The sequence below is a fragment of the Chenopodium quinoa genome, unplaced genomic scaffold (genome assembly GCF_001683475.1).
Source record: "Chenopodium quinoa cultivar QQ74 unplaced genomic scaffold, ASM168347v1, whole genome shotgun sequence".
Lineage (NCBI taxonomy): Eukaryota > Viridiplantae > Streptophyta > Magnoliopsida > Caryophyllales > Amaranthaceae > Chenopodium > Chenopodium quinoa.
The window spans coordinates 531632-547379 of record NW_018742886.1 but is presented as its reverse complement, the minus strand read 5'-3'; the positions used below and the strand labels follow the sequence as shown (position 1 = coordinate 547379).

Genomic DNA, 15748 nt, shown 5'->3' with positions numbered 1-15748 from the left:
AATCAACCTAAATGCTCATCAAATGGGTGCCATTTATGACACCCATCAATCATCTTCACCACAATCGGCCAACTGTCCACCTACAACAACACTCCTGCCCACAGAGGAAGGAGTACAGAATTGGGGTGCGTTGTTAACACTATGTGGTGTGCTGTTAGTCAAGGCCTCACCAACACTGCTCATAGGTAGAGCTGGTTTCACTAACTTCTTAATCTGTATTTCGAACTGTTGAAGCCCGTCAATAACCATTCTCAATGCCTTATCATTCTCACTTGCAAGACATGATATTGGCTCAAATGCAACCATCATTTTATCATACCGAAGAACTTCCTTAGTCTTAGACAGGTCATGGTGTGCGACTTTTACTCTAGTATGCTTGCGGTTAATATCTTTCCGCCATCTATTCAAAATGTATTTCTTCGGGACATCAGGGATTTGTTGGGACTCAAGGGCATTAATACAATGCCTGCAAGAATCCCATTGTACTCGACCAACATGCATTCACATTTCACATTCAACTTCTTCTATTTTTGCATTGTATAATACCTGGTAGATTCGCCACCGACCAATCGGTTTCTCCTTCTTCTCAATGTCACTGTAAATATAAACTCTGTCTTTGATAAGGTGCTCATACAACCCCTCTTCAATCTCCTTGATGTTGCTGCAATTACAGTACATCAACCTCTTACACTCCCGTTGCACCTCCACAAATTTCGCATCCGTATACACATTCCTAAATGTCTCTTCTATCTTAAAATCTGTTAGTAGGGTACGAAGATACATAACAGAATTCCCATCAGCCAACCGTTCTGCTTCAATGCGGTGTTCCATAGCCCTAACATATCTCTCAGCAAAGTCACATAGACCAGTATGCCTATCACAAAACTCATAAAAAAATTATGGATGCTCTCCGACCTCTGAGTGGTCTTCATTCCAGCCCAAAACATGTGCTTCATTGCTGCCGGAATCCACATTTCCCTCTCCGAATACAAAACAGCAAACCTCAAGTTACTCTCTAGCTTGTGCGTAGCTATAAACTCCTTCCACCTCAATTGGAACTCTTCCATACTTAAACTATCATAAATAATATTCTTCAGCTCATCTTTAAATTCAGCATACCCTTTACACTTGCCTAACTTGCTTCCAAATTTTTCAGTTATATGCCAGATACACCATCTATGCCGAGTCTATGGCATAACTTCCTTCAACGCCTAGCGCATGGCTGCATCTTGATCAGTCAAGATAGTTATCGGAGGAGTCCCCCCTACGACATCAATCCAAGTAGAAAACACCCACCTAAAATTCAATAAACAACAAAACCAAACAAATATCTCAGACAAATATTACATCCAAATGAAATACAATAACAAAAGTCAAAATTAAAAAAAAGTAAGAGATCACCTAACTTGAAGGTTTCAGTATTTTCACGAGAAATAAGAGCACAACCAAGCAAGGTAGTCTGACCGTGATGATTAACACCAACAAAATTTGCAAAGGGCAAATCATATTTATTCAATAGGAATGTCGTATCAAAACAAATAACATCCCCAAAATCTTCATAAGCAGCTCGACTTCGAGCATCGACCCACAAAACATCTTGAAGCACACCATTCTTATCCAACCGTTGCATGTGAAAGAAATTCTTGTTGTTAGTCTGCATCATTTGAAAGTACTTCATCATCGCATTTGCATCACCATCTTTAAATTTCAGCTTCTTCTCCCTTGCCCTTAAATTATGCAAGTCCTTCTTAGTGAAACGCATATTCTGTAGGCCATTCCTCTCACTAGCCATAAGGTTATGCATAGTTGAAGTGCTTATCCCAACATCATCAGCAAATTTTAGCCTTTTCCTAATATGAGGCATCCTCTCCAATTCTGCCATTCTATACTTTGGAACTAGCAATGCTTTGGAAGGGGTTGGATTATGATTCTTATGCTCCAACTCCACCTTCTTCAACTCCCATTTCCCATTCTCCAACAAACCAGCATATACCTTCACAAGACACCCACATTTTTTGGTCTTCTTCGTTGCTACGGGTTCCCCTTCTAACTCCCTTGCCAATCTTTTCCCACCAACTTTCCTCCTAGTACTTGGTTTACCATAACAGTCGCATTTCCATGTTGTTGCACGCTTAACCTTAACTCCCCCCACAACTTTATAGGCACTTTGTGCAAGCACAACCCCAAACCCTTGTTGCTTGCCATACGCATTGTAATACAAATCCGCTTCTTGGCAGGTATCAAAAATCATACCGACCTGAGGAACCTCCACGGTTACACAGTCCATGTTCACCATAGACTTGCACTCCTTCTCATCTGGAGTGCAATATCCTCCCCTTTCCCCACTCCCCTACTCCTCTACATAATCTTCTACATAATCCACAACCATTTTAGCTTCATCTTCACCCACTTCATCATCACCAATAAACATCAATTCATCTTCCTCATCCTCTCCTTTTTTCCCCCAACAAACAACCCTTAACTTCTCTTGACATTTACACCTATATTGGTGTAATTCAAGGCAAATTAACACAAACACAGGCATATTCCACAAATACAAGCCTATAATAACCATTCCCACAAAAACAAATAATTAATCAAATAAATCAGAAAGCTAACTAAACTAACTCAAAATCACATAATTAACTACCCAAAATCAGATAACTAACTACAAAATCACAATGATTTTCAAAAATTTTCCCCATAAAAAATACACATTTCTACAACAACATGATATACCAAACCAGTACAGCAACATAACTAGTCAAAAATCAATTATGTAAGCTTCAAAACTTTAACAAAAAAAAACAAACAAATTGGCAAGAAAACACTAATACAACAACAATTTAGCAACAAACACTAATTTAAAGGGACTAACAAATCAAAGATTCAACCTCGTTAATTGACTTAGCCAATCACTCAATCGCAAATTCACTACGCATACTCGAACAAAATAGACCCAAAAATCAGCTTCAGCTTAAGCAATCCACTTCACCTTCAATCGCAAAAATTAGATTTGTAACCCTAAACGTGCAAAAAATACTGCATATCAACATTAAAATTCCCCAAACAAATACCAACTCATGCTTGAATTGATAAAACATACCTGATTCGGAAAGCTAACAGTTGTTCTTCACAATTGAATTGCGAGGAGAAGTACTGCACAAGGAGAAGACATTGATGATAGCAAGGAAGAGTGCATAATGTGTTGAATTAGCCTTTCATTTCGTGGTTAAAGTGTTCAACGTGACACTGTTGATACAACGGAGTTAACAATACCCAAATATACTCACTTCATATAAAGATACAACTTGAAATACAACCGGGCCCCACAAATACACTAACTTCGTATTTTTTCCTCGTGCTATACATAGCACAATGCTGGGAAGAGAATTAGCCCTTGTCCCACCGCTTTATCCCCCTAGACAAACACCCTCCTAGAGTATTAGAGCCTTGGAGAGTTGGAGACGCATTAGTTATTGAACTTGGCGTGATTCCACTTCGGTAAAATCTTTCCCTGTTTCCCCTCTTTCGTCAATTACAGGTAATTTGTGAAGAAGCATATTCTTTCAAAAAAAAAAAAAATAAAAAAAAAAAATGGAGGGCGGCGAAGAGTTGAGCATCGAAGAACTTACTTCGAACATCTCTACCTACAAAGAGCAACTGCAGCAAGTAAATTCTTTTTCCAATTACTATGTTGTATAATTATTAATTATATTTTGCGATTTAGGGTTCATTGTAATTCGATTACGTGATTGTTGTGTTGTTGTTGGGATCAAATTAGGGTTGATATGTTAGTTTGTAGTTAATTCAATTTATCCTAATTGATGAGAGTGAATTGATTTATTGTGTATTGTAATTTTGGTTTCTATATGAACTATAATTGGGCATCAAATTTCAAGCTATCTCTTTTGTATAATTGGAGGGTTTTATATATTGGAATTACCAATGCCGGAATTAAATAGAAGATGATTTTCGTTGGACTTATAATTGAGGAATTTTGTTGTAAGCTTTTGTTGGAAACATTGATGACTTGCCTGTATGTCTTATGACTATAGTTGTAAATCTGTTTATTGCATTAGCAGGAGTGATAAGTAAGAGTTTTTGAAATTGTTGTTGGTGTTTCAAATCGTTTGTGGCTGAGCTTTCTGCTCCCATAGGCTAGAGAATCAAATATATTTTAGTTTGATTGTGAATTTCACGTCTTTTTATTAGTGTCTTCATATTAAAATCTGTTATGAATAACGCTGCATATTTGCGAAGTAGCTTCTTCCCAATTGGTGACATGGATAAGATAAGAGGCGTAGTATACAATGTAATTATTCAGCTTCTTAACTCTTAAGAAGCAACAGTCCTACAAATTTTAAAATAGTATATGGACTCTCATCTATGTAAGTGGTAACCAAGGTTCTTAATTTCCGCTTTTTCTTGGGTAGCCATTGAGTTCATTTCTTTTTACAAGTAATGGGGGTTTCATAGTTTGCATCATGATGAAATAAAATATTGAGTCTTACTTTGGTCTCTAATCTGGATGTTGCGTGCTTTAAATGATGAGTTCTGACGGTATATATGTTAGTTTAACTGCTTGTTCTTTTCGTCTTTAATTAATACTCCCTCCGGCCTCCCTTCCTTGATAATTGCCACACTTTACGTTTTGTCCTCAACTTTGACTATCAATATTTTTAATTTTATTAGTAAAAATAATGACTTGATATTTTAATAATATATATTAAGATAAATCCAACAACTTATTAGCCTTTTATTTTATATAATGGCAAAAATAGATGGTCAGAATTATACTATTATTTTCTACATTAATGCATGAGATTATTTTTTGATATATATTTTTCTTTGCAATGTCAGGTTAAATTGCTTTTGGAAGATGATCCAGGGAACTCTGAATATAAGGACATGGAAAAGGAACTTGAAGAGGTGATCATAACCCAAAACTTCTGTTGATATCTACCCAAACACTCTCTCTCTCTCTCTCCTTTTGTTTTATTTGTGTTATTGGTGTATTTTAGTTTTGATAAAAATTATTTAAAGTTCTGTTGATGATATTTTAGATCTAGATTTTTCTTGTTTCAATTTTACTTTAATTGTTAGATTGAATTTTTATTGAATGAGGATTTCAATATTGTACTAGCCGTGGTATATTATTAAGAGAGGAGTCTATTTTTTTGCGGCTGGTCTGCTACAGAATTTGGGGTATATTGGTAAAATGTGCTGGGCCTTATTTTTAAGGGATCTAATTTACCTTTGTGTTTATTCTCCTCTTTAAGCTTTTGATGGGTGTGAGAAATTAGAGAGGCTTATTGCAGACTTTTTTTTTGGCAGGGCATTGGGTAGGTGTAGAGAAGAGGAATCATCATTTTAGTTAAGAATAGGTTTTAATTCTAAGGAAGAATAAATCTGTAATATAGTAATTTGATTTTTATTAGGTGGTTGGTTGTTATATATATAGGGACCGAAGGGTATATTCTCTTTAATTTAATATTTTTTTTTGGCATGGTGTAGAAAAATACAATAGTAATGTGTAAAAGTTCTTGGAAGTTCATCCACATATTTCATTTTTTTGGTCAAGGTGGGTAATGAAGAGTAAATTGTTATTTTGTAAGGATTCGTCAAGTAGGAGAATTTTTTTCCCTCACATACTTCAACTCCATTTTTTTTAATGAGAGATGATGAGTGCTATTGTTTGAAATTTTATTAAAGGAGTTACTTTTAGTATTGTGAATTGTCACAGCTTATTTATCTGTCAGGCATCGGTGATTTGGTTTTTTTGTCTGATTCTAATGAGGAGAGTTTGGTTAGTTGATTCCTCTAGATCCTTTCCTTGTCATTTCTTTTATGCTATTAATAAACTCTAAATTCACAACTTTTTCCCTTCTAATTTAGCTAAAAGGATTAGGCACTTAAGTAGATGACTGATTTTATTTGGGTTTCTAGTTTGGAGGAAATGCAATACTTGTAATCTATCATAGATTTGGAGATAAATCAATTCTTTATCTACTTATGTGTGCTATGCCATGCCATTGTTGTAATAGGCCGGTAGGTCTTAAGGTTGCTGCGTTAGCTTTTCTGGCTCATTTGCACGTTGTTTGTATGAAATTAGGAAAGTGTCAGGGGCATTAGTTGTGGCAAAATTCTATTTTGTTGCTATTAAATGGTTTCTTTGGTTGGAGAGGAACATTTTTGTTGTGGTTGGCAATTTTTGTGGGTTTCATTTATAGGATCTAGTGGTATTTTTAAGTTCTGTCTGGGTTCTTGCTCATGTGGTATTAATGCCAGTGTTCCTTTGTATTGTAATGTGAGATTGGGGATGATTTTTAAGTTATGGACTGGTGGTTCCCTTATTTATTTATTTATTTATTTTTTATTTTATTTGTTTTATGATAATTTTGATTTATATTCATATATATACTACCTGGTTTATTGATAATCAGGAAAGTCAAAATTATTAATGAGGAAGGGTGAAGGGATGGGCAAGATGCTAAGAAAGGAAAGTATGAAATAAAATGTGAATTTCTTCATTGTTTAATGTTAAAAACGGTTATTGTGGATCCAATGGTAGAAGCAAAAGTATACATACAATGACCGTACGTCCGTACAGATGTAGGACGGAAAATTTATTTTAATTTGTTAATAGATTGTAAAAGGGTATGGGCTTTAATTTATAATAGCGTTCTCTTTATACTCAAAATTCATTGTGTATTTTGATCAAGTTTTGAAATACGATGTAAGTATGTAATTCAACAAGTGACAAAAACAAGCTACTTATAGTTGGTTTTTTTCTTGTTGCTTGTTTTAAAGGTATTACTGTTTTTGATCTAGTTTGGCTCATATCATAATAATAGGCAGCTGTAATGGGAGTAGAGAAATGGCTAGAGATGTGTAGATTGTTAGAATTTCATCCAGATGCCCATCACTTCTATCTTGGTTTCTGTGCAGGTCTGCTATGTGTTGGATGTTTCACCTCTGCATACATCCTCATGATTTCAGTCTTTCAGGAGTTGACCCCGATTTTCTAAGTTCGGAATTTAACAGTTGTCTAGGCCTAAATTATATCTCTGTATAAATTTCTTATACTGAGTATACTTTATCTTTCAGGTGATTGCTCTGACCGAAGAGCTACTGGAAACTACAAAGCAAAATGAGAATTTTGTTTCTGCTATCAGCACAAATGCAAGTAAATCTGATACAGTACAGGAATCAAATAGAATATCTCAGTATGAAATGGTAGTTCTCTCTCTCGCATGCACGCACAATCAATTTGAAGTTCCTCCATGAGACCAAAGGCTAAATAAAACAGTATATACAATGTGACCAGAAAGTAATAACATACATAAAATAAAGCCCCTGATATTTAGAACATCCATTTAGTGCAAGAAAGACAAAACAATAATGTTCTGCAATAAAGACAGCTGCTTCACCAAGAACAGATACACGATTTATAGACATAACCATAAAGTTCTGCAATATCTGTATTCTGTAATATGTAGGATAAATGGTTTTCTTTTTTTATTTCTTGATCACTCCGGGTCATGCTTTATTGTTGCTCATCCAAATTTCTATTGCTCTAGATCTAATTGTATCTGCACAATCTTCAGCTGTTTTTAGTATTACATCGTGCCTTGTGTTAATGCTGAAGGTGTCGCTTCTTCATTTTCAGGATTCCATAAACATGTTAGATAGAGAGGACAGGTTCCCTGTTGGGACAAAAATTCAAGCAGTTTGGAGTGAAGATGGAGAATGGTAAGAAGAGGCAGCATCATGTGTTAAGTAGGATATAATTGCTTTTGCTGTTTGTTATACCCTTTGTTTCTGTGTTTGATTAGTTAAATGTTCAGGTATAATGCAACTGTTGAGGCTTGCACTCTGAATGGTTATTTTGTTCGCTTTGATGAATGGGGAAATAAGGAAGAGGTATTTTCCTGATTTGACTTTGAGAATTGTTCCTAGTTATGAATATGTTATGCTGTGATGCTTCTAATACATCTCGTCATTATGGAATTCATGGCTTCTTGATGTGTCACTGTATTGAAGATCACTTGTTTATTTTTTGCAAAAAACATGATTTTTACCCCAGAAACTGGTCCTGTGCCCAATACTGCTTGGGGCCTCAAATTCATCATATGTATACAAGTTGTTGTAGAGATGATTTAGTATAATCGTTGTGGTTCAGCAGTAAATGTGTAGCTTCAAGTTCTTGTAGGTGCATGATTCGATTCCCATTATTTTTTTTCCAGATTTTTTTTTATTATTTTATTATTTTATTACTACGTATTTTTAATCAAAATCTATCCAAACTAAGGCCCCGTTCACTTCACTTTATTTTTGCTGAACTAAAATTATTTTTATTGAGTTGAAATTATTTTTAGTGAACTTAAATTATTTTTACTGAAATGAAATTAATTTTACTAAACTGAAATTATTTTTGCAAAACATGAAATTATTATTACTGATTTTCTATTATATTTCTTATTTAGGTTTATTGATTTTTACTTAACTGAACTTATTTTTACTAAAATGAAATTAATTTTATTGAACTGAAATTAGTTTTAGCGAATATTATTTTTTAAGGTGAAGTGAATAGGGCCTAAATAGTCAGTCATACATGTACTACTTATTTAAAGGCTTACGTGTGTAGATACTTATTCAGCTTTAAATTAAAGCACTACTTTTTTAAAGGTTTAGATACTCTCTTCATTTGTTTAATGTGTGCTTTATTTTTCATTTTTGGATATTTTTTAATTAATTATTTCATTCCCATATTTTGGAAGATTTTAACAATCTTATAATACTTTCCTCCTAAATAATGTCCCCCGACTCAATTTCATTTTTTGAAAATATCCTTCTCTCTCTCATCCCTACAGTAACCTACTAATTCTTTTATGATTTTTATTTTATTTTATTTTTGTTTTCAACATATTTCCGTTAAATAATACTCCATCCTTCCCTTAATACATAGCCTCTTTAGGTTTTTGTGCGGAAATTAAGAAAGTTGTAAATTTTTTAAAACTAATGATTAAAAGTACATATGTGCATGTGGGGTTAGAGAGAGATAGAGAGAAAGAAAAAGTAGTTGAGAATAATTGAAGAGAGAGAGAGAATGTGTTGGGAATTGGTGTTAAAAGTACAAAAAAGTAAAAGAATAAAGATGACAACTCATCAAAAAGAGGGTAATAATGTAAAAAAAAAACATTTAAATAGAAAGAGGCATTGTATTTTGGTTTACCCAAAAAGGAAATGAGGCTTTGCATTGTGGGACGAAGGGAGTAACTTAAAAAAAATTCTTTTTTTTTTTTTCTAAACCTTTGCGAAAGTCAAAGAGGAGCATTTATTAAAAACCAAGAAGTATTAAACATCTCATTGAAAAGAGGACCTAAATTTATCTCAATTGCACAGGGCCTCCATGTAAGTTGGGACGACCCTGTCTAGAAATATGGTCTACGTTTATTTGTTTAGGTCCGGATGATAATTTTTTGAGACAGTATGTAATGATATTATTTAATTTTTGGGCTAGAGAGTGCAGCCAAGCACTAATGGAAAACTGTTGCGAAAATTATAACATAAAGAAAGCCAGCCTTAAGATATTTGTGGTGTTAAGAATAGATTAAACACAGTTTCATGTGGCTAGCCACACCGTGTGGATGGGGTTACTTGATCAGGGGTTACCCGGTAAGTGTTTTGGTGTGTGTATCAGCCGGCCACACAGTGTGGCCTACCACACAGAAAACGCGTTGTAGATTAAATTGCATTCCTGGTGAAGAGTAGATGTGTTACAGTTAATGGGTTGCATACATCCCAGGCTGCAAATCAGTAGAGTTTTAGTTTGGTTGTTTGGATCGGAATACATATATTTGTATATGAGCTCCATTTAAATCTGCTTTTTGAGCTATGTTATTTGAACACTTAGTTTTAAAAGGCCGACCTGGTGCACCTCATAATTCAATACTCATATTCAGTTTATACTTTGACTTAAAACTTAAGAGCAAAACAACTTGAGCTTGAAATAGCATACTTGCAAATATTTGGCCAATATTTTGTTGTCCTCATAACTGGTGTGAGATGTTTTACTTTAAATTCTTCAATATGCAACATTATAAACTGTAAATTTCAACCTTTTTTTCAAAGGCCTCAAACTACCTAGCTGCTTGGCTCATGAAATTAGTTTCTTAAAAGTTGATGTTATAAATGTAATAACTTATATTTTCGGTGAGATGGGCAAATAGAATTGGAAATGGTGCTTCCTTTCTTAACCAGTGATTTCAGTGAGATGGGCAAATAGAATTGGATATGGGCAAATTTCAACCTTATAGTTCCTGCTAGTGAATACCGCATGATTTATTGATTTCAATTCCCAGGTTGATCCTGCAAATGTCCGATTACTTCAAGGTCACGATGATGCAGGTGTTGATGCTTTATTAAAGGCAGAGAAGGAAGCAGAAGCTACTAAACAGGCCTTGAAACGAAAAATTGCACAAGCAGCTGCTGGTGACTTCCAGTCAAGAAGTTTACCGGCAAAACTTCGTATAAATCCTGATGACCCTGAAGACGTGGTGAGTATTGGATATGGTGTTTCCTTTCTTAACCAGTGCTATTTGTTTCTGCATTGCTTTTTTTAATTAGTTTTTTGGTGGGTCAAGGGTGCTCCCTAGCCGAGCTTACAATTTAGGCTAAGCTGCATAGTTTCATTTTGGTTATGATCTGGATAGAGTGTACGAAAGGCAACAATAACATAGCATTCTTAAAGAAAAGGCGGGAAATGAACTTCGGCCAAACTGGCTGATCAAGGGGCTTGCTCAGTATTTCGTGGATCAAAGATCAAACCCCCTCTGAATTGTAAACCAAATGGACCCCCTAAACACAATTGGGTCGAATATTTTAATTACAATTATCCAAAATTCCTTTCCCTCTATCTCGTTTAGCTTGTCCCAATCTTTTGTACTATTCTCTAACTTTGATCACATGGTATACATGAATGCATCTCTCTCTTTATACCTATTAGCTCCGATAAGCCACTTCTAGAAACCTAGATCTTTGTGAAACCATTAATGAAACATGTGTTGGCTTTTCCACAAACTTCCTTAACACTGCTTTGCGATGGCTTTAATCTTTTACCAGCTTCGCCAACAACCTTTCCCAACACTGTCATCTTAATACTTCCATACTTGAACTTTATAAGACTTTCCAAGGTTTCATGGTAGTTAAACCTCAAATCCTGGGTGTGTCATACGAATCTAATATTGTATTACATGACTATATTTTTTGTATATATTAATGAGAATATTTGGTCAATGCTTTTAAGTTTGACCTTGAATATGGAAACGAGTAATGTTATTCACTGTGATTCTCATTACACACATTGGTACATAAAAGGGAGTTCCTTCCATTGTTGATAAAAAAAATTGTCTTTCGTCATTGGTATAACAATTGGCTCTATTTTTCAAAACTGATTATCGGAAACTTTAAACCTAAATCAATGTGGAAACACTAGTGTCTCTCTGTTTCATGTACTTTGTATTCTTTTTATTAATCCACTCTTTATTAACCTTTAGGTAATGTGGACAGTAAACTTACCATTCTCAATTTGTAGTAGGTAGTGAACAATGTATGAAAAAGCTCTAGCCTCTAGGCACACTAAAGAGATAAAGGTACTAGACACTCCAGTTTGAGCACATAGTTTTATGGAAGAATGGAAGATTAATTGACTAGTAATTTTTTTGTGAAAGTTGGTAGTGGGTAATTTTTTTACCGTAATTAATGGGTTTTGGAGACCATTACTTGGTGAGTGTTGATTTCCTTATTGTTTTCATAGCAGTACTCCAAAAAAGTATTACCCATACCTTTTCTTATTTAGGGTAAAAAAATAAAATAAAATAAAAGTAGAAGTGTGTTACCTGGATAAGGTTGACCCTTAAGAAAGTGTGTCAACATAATTCATGATTAGATCATTTAATCCGTAGGTTCTCGAATCCTCCACTGAAATTGACGTTTCCAATAGAAGAAAGTGTCTCCAACTACCTTCTCCAACCTCTCCTTTGGGATCAAATAAATATCCGTACTCCAAATTCAGTGAGAGTTGAATAATTTTGAGCTAAGAATAATGGATGCAATTTCATTTACACTATGTTTCAATACAAGGAAAGAGTGGAAAAATAAAAAAGAAGGGAAAGGGAGGGTGATAGTTTCTATTGTTTAGATAACATTTGTAGGGGTTGAGATACATTGAGGGGAGGAAAATTTTCCATTGATTATTTAAGAATAAATTCTTTTTGAATTTTGAAAGATTGGAAGGAAAATAAATTATTCAAATTGAATTATAATGATAATACAATTTTAAACTTTCATTTTCTAAACAAATGCTACGTTTCTGCGCTGCTCTCGATTTTCCCCCCATTTATATTCTCAGTTTTTCATCACAAATTGGAAACTTTGAAACTCCATCACGAATCAGAAACTTCGAAACTCTAACCCTACACTATGTTTGGATAATAATAGTGACGGGAAAAAGAGGGAAGGGAAAGGGAGGTGAGGAGAGGGAAACAAAGAGTGATGCATCCCTCGTCTTCTCTTCTCTTTCTTTCCGTTTCTCTCTATTTAAACATAGTGCTAATTTCCAATTTCATAACCTCAGCATCACTAGAATTCCCTCCTTTTCTCTTTATCCAAACATAGTGCTAGTTTCCAATTTTGTTGCTAACTTGAATTAATAGAATTTATTGATGAGAGTGCTACATTTTATTTGATAACTTGTGTTGATTTGTGCAGAAAGCAGCAAAACGTAAGAAGATACACTCATTTAAGTCAAAAGCTCGATTTGAGCAACTTGAGGTGACTCAGAACAAACGTCAAAATGCTTGGCAGCAATTTCAAAGTACAAAAGGCCGTGCGAAGAAGGTATTATATGACTTTTATTTGTTTTGGTTGCTTGTATCTCCCTGCTGCTGCCCCTTGTTGGAATTTGGGTTGTCTCAGTCTTAGTCTTAGTCTGGCGGATCATCTAATGGGTCTGCTCAATTATCATCTATCTTTAATTATCTGTGTAACTCCACAAGTTGAACACTTGCCTCCTGCTGGTCTTTCACTATTGTGCTTCTATTATAAACCTAGAATAATCCAAATACTTGGCAGCAAGGTGCATAATGATTGTATGCTAAGTCTGCCTTGGTTTATTTTTGTAGTTTTTGATTGACTGGGGTGTAGTGGGGGTGGGGAGGACTGACAAAGTATAAAGTGATAGGGCTATCAGGTTGGTTGAGCTAAAAAAAAGACCAGATTATCCTTTTCCTTTTTTCTTTGTGTTGAATCTTTCAGATTTAATTGTTCTCTTTCCTGCCAACTGGTTTTCATGCAATATATTTCATATAACTAGGGCGGCTCATGCACGATGCACGTGCCATAGCTAGCCTTATTCGTGGAGCTCTTTTAGTTTGAAATTATGTCAGAAATTTAGTTGCTAGCAGCATTAGAGAGAAAATATATAAACAAATATTTTTAGGGTATAAATGTCTATACACAATTATTATAAACTTAACAAAAAAGGGAAAATTGAGTTTATAAATCTCAACTTTGGACGATTTACAATGAAAAATCCCAACTATGCATTATTTCTTAAAAGTCCCATCTTTAATACCCATCTTCTTTTAAAGATCCCACCCAGATGACTGGCTACCTAAAAAGAAGGTTAACTCTTTTTTTTAAAATAAAAAATTTGCCACTTGTCAGAATTTTAGTAGTCCAAAAATAAAATTAATTGTTTTTAAAAAAATCTGATTTATTCAAAAAAAAAAAAAAACCAACCCAGCCCCCACCCCGGACAACAACCCACCCTCACCCCGCCGGAAAATCGGCCCGCACCCCCAGAAACCCCCTCCCCCACCGCCGGAAAACGGCGCCCACCCCTCCCCCTCCCTCGAAACCCACCCCTTTCCCTCCCCCTCACCCTTGCAAAACCCTCCCACCCTAAATCGGAAAACACCCCTCCCAAAACCCCCACCCTCGAAATTGCCCCCCTCCCTTCCCCCACCCTCCCGGTGGTGGAGGTGGGCGATTTTGAGGGTGGAGGTTTTAGGAGGGGGTGTTTTCCGGTTTAGGGTGGGAGGGTTCCGCGGGGGTGGGCGCCATTTTCTGGCAGCGGGGGAGGGGTTTTCGAGGGTGGGGGCCAATTTTCCGGCGGGGGTGGGGCAGGGGTAGGGTGTTTTTTCTGGAAGGGGGTGGCAGCTGCTTTTATTATTATTATTGTTATTATTATTATTAGTTATTTTTTAAATTGATATTTTTTTAGTTTTTTAATTTTTTTGACCAATCCCGTGTTGACACGTGGATTGTAACTTGAAGTAAAAGATTTGGTGACTTGTTGGGATCTTTAAAAGAAAATGGGTATCAAAGTTGGGATTTTTGAGGGATAACGAATAATTGGGATTTTTCATAGTAAACCGCCCAAAGTTGGGATTTTTAAACTCAAATTTTCCAAAAAAAAAAAAAACTATAATTAATTAGGACAAATAAGTATATAAACATTTTTAAGGGTATGATTTTGCTACTGTTCATAAGAGTTTGTTTAAAATTTTTAAAATGTTAGGGATTTACTTTGTAGTAGATATTTTGTTCCCTCTTCCTATCACTTTGTTTTGTTGTATATTTATCAATTTTATTTGCCTTCATTGGCCAAGTGCAGTTACAAATGTGCATGTCCAGTGTCTTGAGGGGTGGGTACTAATTTGGTTCTCTTTTTGGCGACTAGGTTGGTTTCTTCTCAGGGCGCAAAAAAGAAAGCATTTTCAAGTCCCCTGAAGATCCACAAGGTAAGGTTGGAGTGACTGGAAGTGGAAAAGGCTTGACAGATTTTCAGAAACGGGAGAAGCACCTGCACCTCAAGGGAGCTAACATAGACAACGAAAATGGTGAAGCTGATGATTAAGCCTTTCATGGCTTTGTATTAAGCAACTTGTATTTATTAACCAGAGTATGAGTTAGGATTAGGCTCTTGATTAAAATACTTTCATTGTGTTATTTGCTCTTATAGGTAAAAGTTCCAAACTTTCAATTTTATGTTACGTTGAAATGTAGCTATTACTGAGTATGACTTTTGGAATTTGTTTTCGCTTGTGTTGAATTTGGTATAAACTCCAATCTTTCTGTGTAACAACTCCTGCTCACTAATAATCATATTGAAGATGCATGAATGCTTGATGTTATACGCAGTTTCTGCATATTATTCTTGAGGACAAGTTGCACTGCGTATGGTTTTAACTTTAGATTTGGCCCATAAAAACGGGTTTGTTTGACATTATTTTTTTGTTTTCAGTTTTATGTTTTTTTTTTAAAAACAAGAAAGGGAAATTTTTTTGGGTGAACTTCAATTTTTTAATTTTCTAAGTGGTAAACTTTTTAATAAAGTATTATTAATGGTAAATTTTAATTAGCTTTACTAATGCATTGGTAACCTTAATGAGGATTTTATGTAATTATTTGGCTAACTCTACTACTTAACTACAGTACTAATGACTAATATCACCTTAAAAAATTAGCTTTCCCTCCAAAATGAATTCCTTAATTCCCTCCTAAATGATTCCCCTAATTATCCTATTTATATGAACCCTAATTTACTAAAATCAATTCATTTCTCTCTTTGTGATCAGCAATTTCCCTCAATTTCAATGAGAAATTCTTGCTCTTTTACTGCTAGGAAGGCTATCACCATGGATGATAACATTGCGTGGGTGAAGCATATTCGTTGCGG

The 15748-nt window shown here is 35.0% G+C and overlaps 2 protein-coding genes across 2 annotated transcripts; one reads left to right on the top strand and one right to left on the bottom strand.

The window, feature by feature from the left end:
• Positions 1 to 501: 501 nt before the first annotated feature.
• On the bottom strand, positions 502 to 2296 carry LOC110726852 (protein FAR1-RELATED SEQUENCE 8-like). The gene is made up of 3 exons (XM_021906377.1): positions 1407 to 2296; positions 916 to 1140; positions 502 to 874 (listed from the first exon to the last, which is right to left on the bottom strand). Exons 1-3 carry the CDS (start codon positions 2294 to 2296, stop codon positions 502 to 504), a joined length of 1488 nt encoding a protein of 495 aa, XP_021762069.1.
• A 1092-nt stretch (positions 2297 to 3388) lies between these two features.
• Positions 3389 to 15230, top strand: LOC110726858 (survival of motor neuron-related-splicing factor 30-like). The gene is made up of 8 exons (XM_021906378.1): positions 3389 to 3672; positions 4864 to 4932; positions 7111 to 7239; positions 7673 to 7755; positions 7851 to 7926; positions 10368 to 10562; positions 12775 to 12903; positions 14750 to 15230. Exons 1-8 carry the CDS (start codon positions 3598 to 3600, stop codon positions 14924 to 14926), a joined length of 933 nt encoding a protein of 310 aa, XP_021762070.1. The 5' UTR covers positions 3389 to 3597; the 3' UTR covers positions 14927 to 15230.
• Positions 15231 to 15748: the final 518 nt, after the last annotated feature.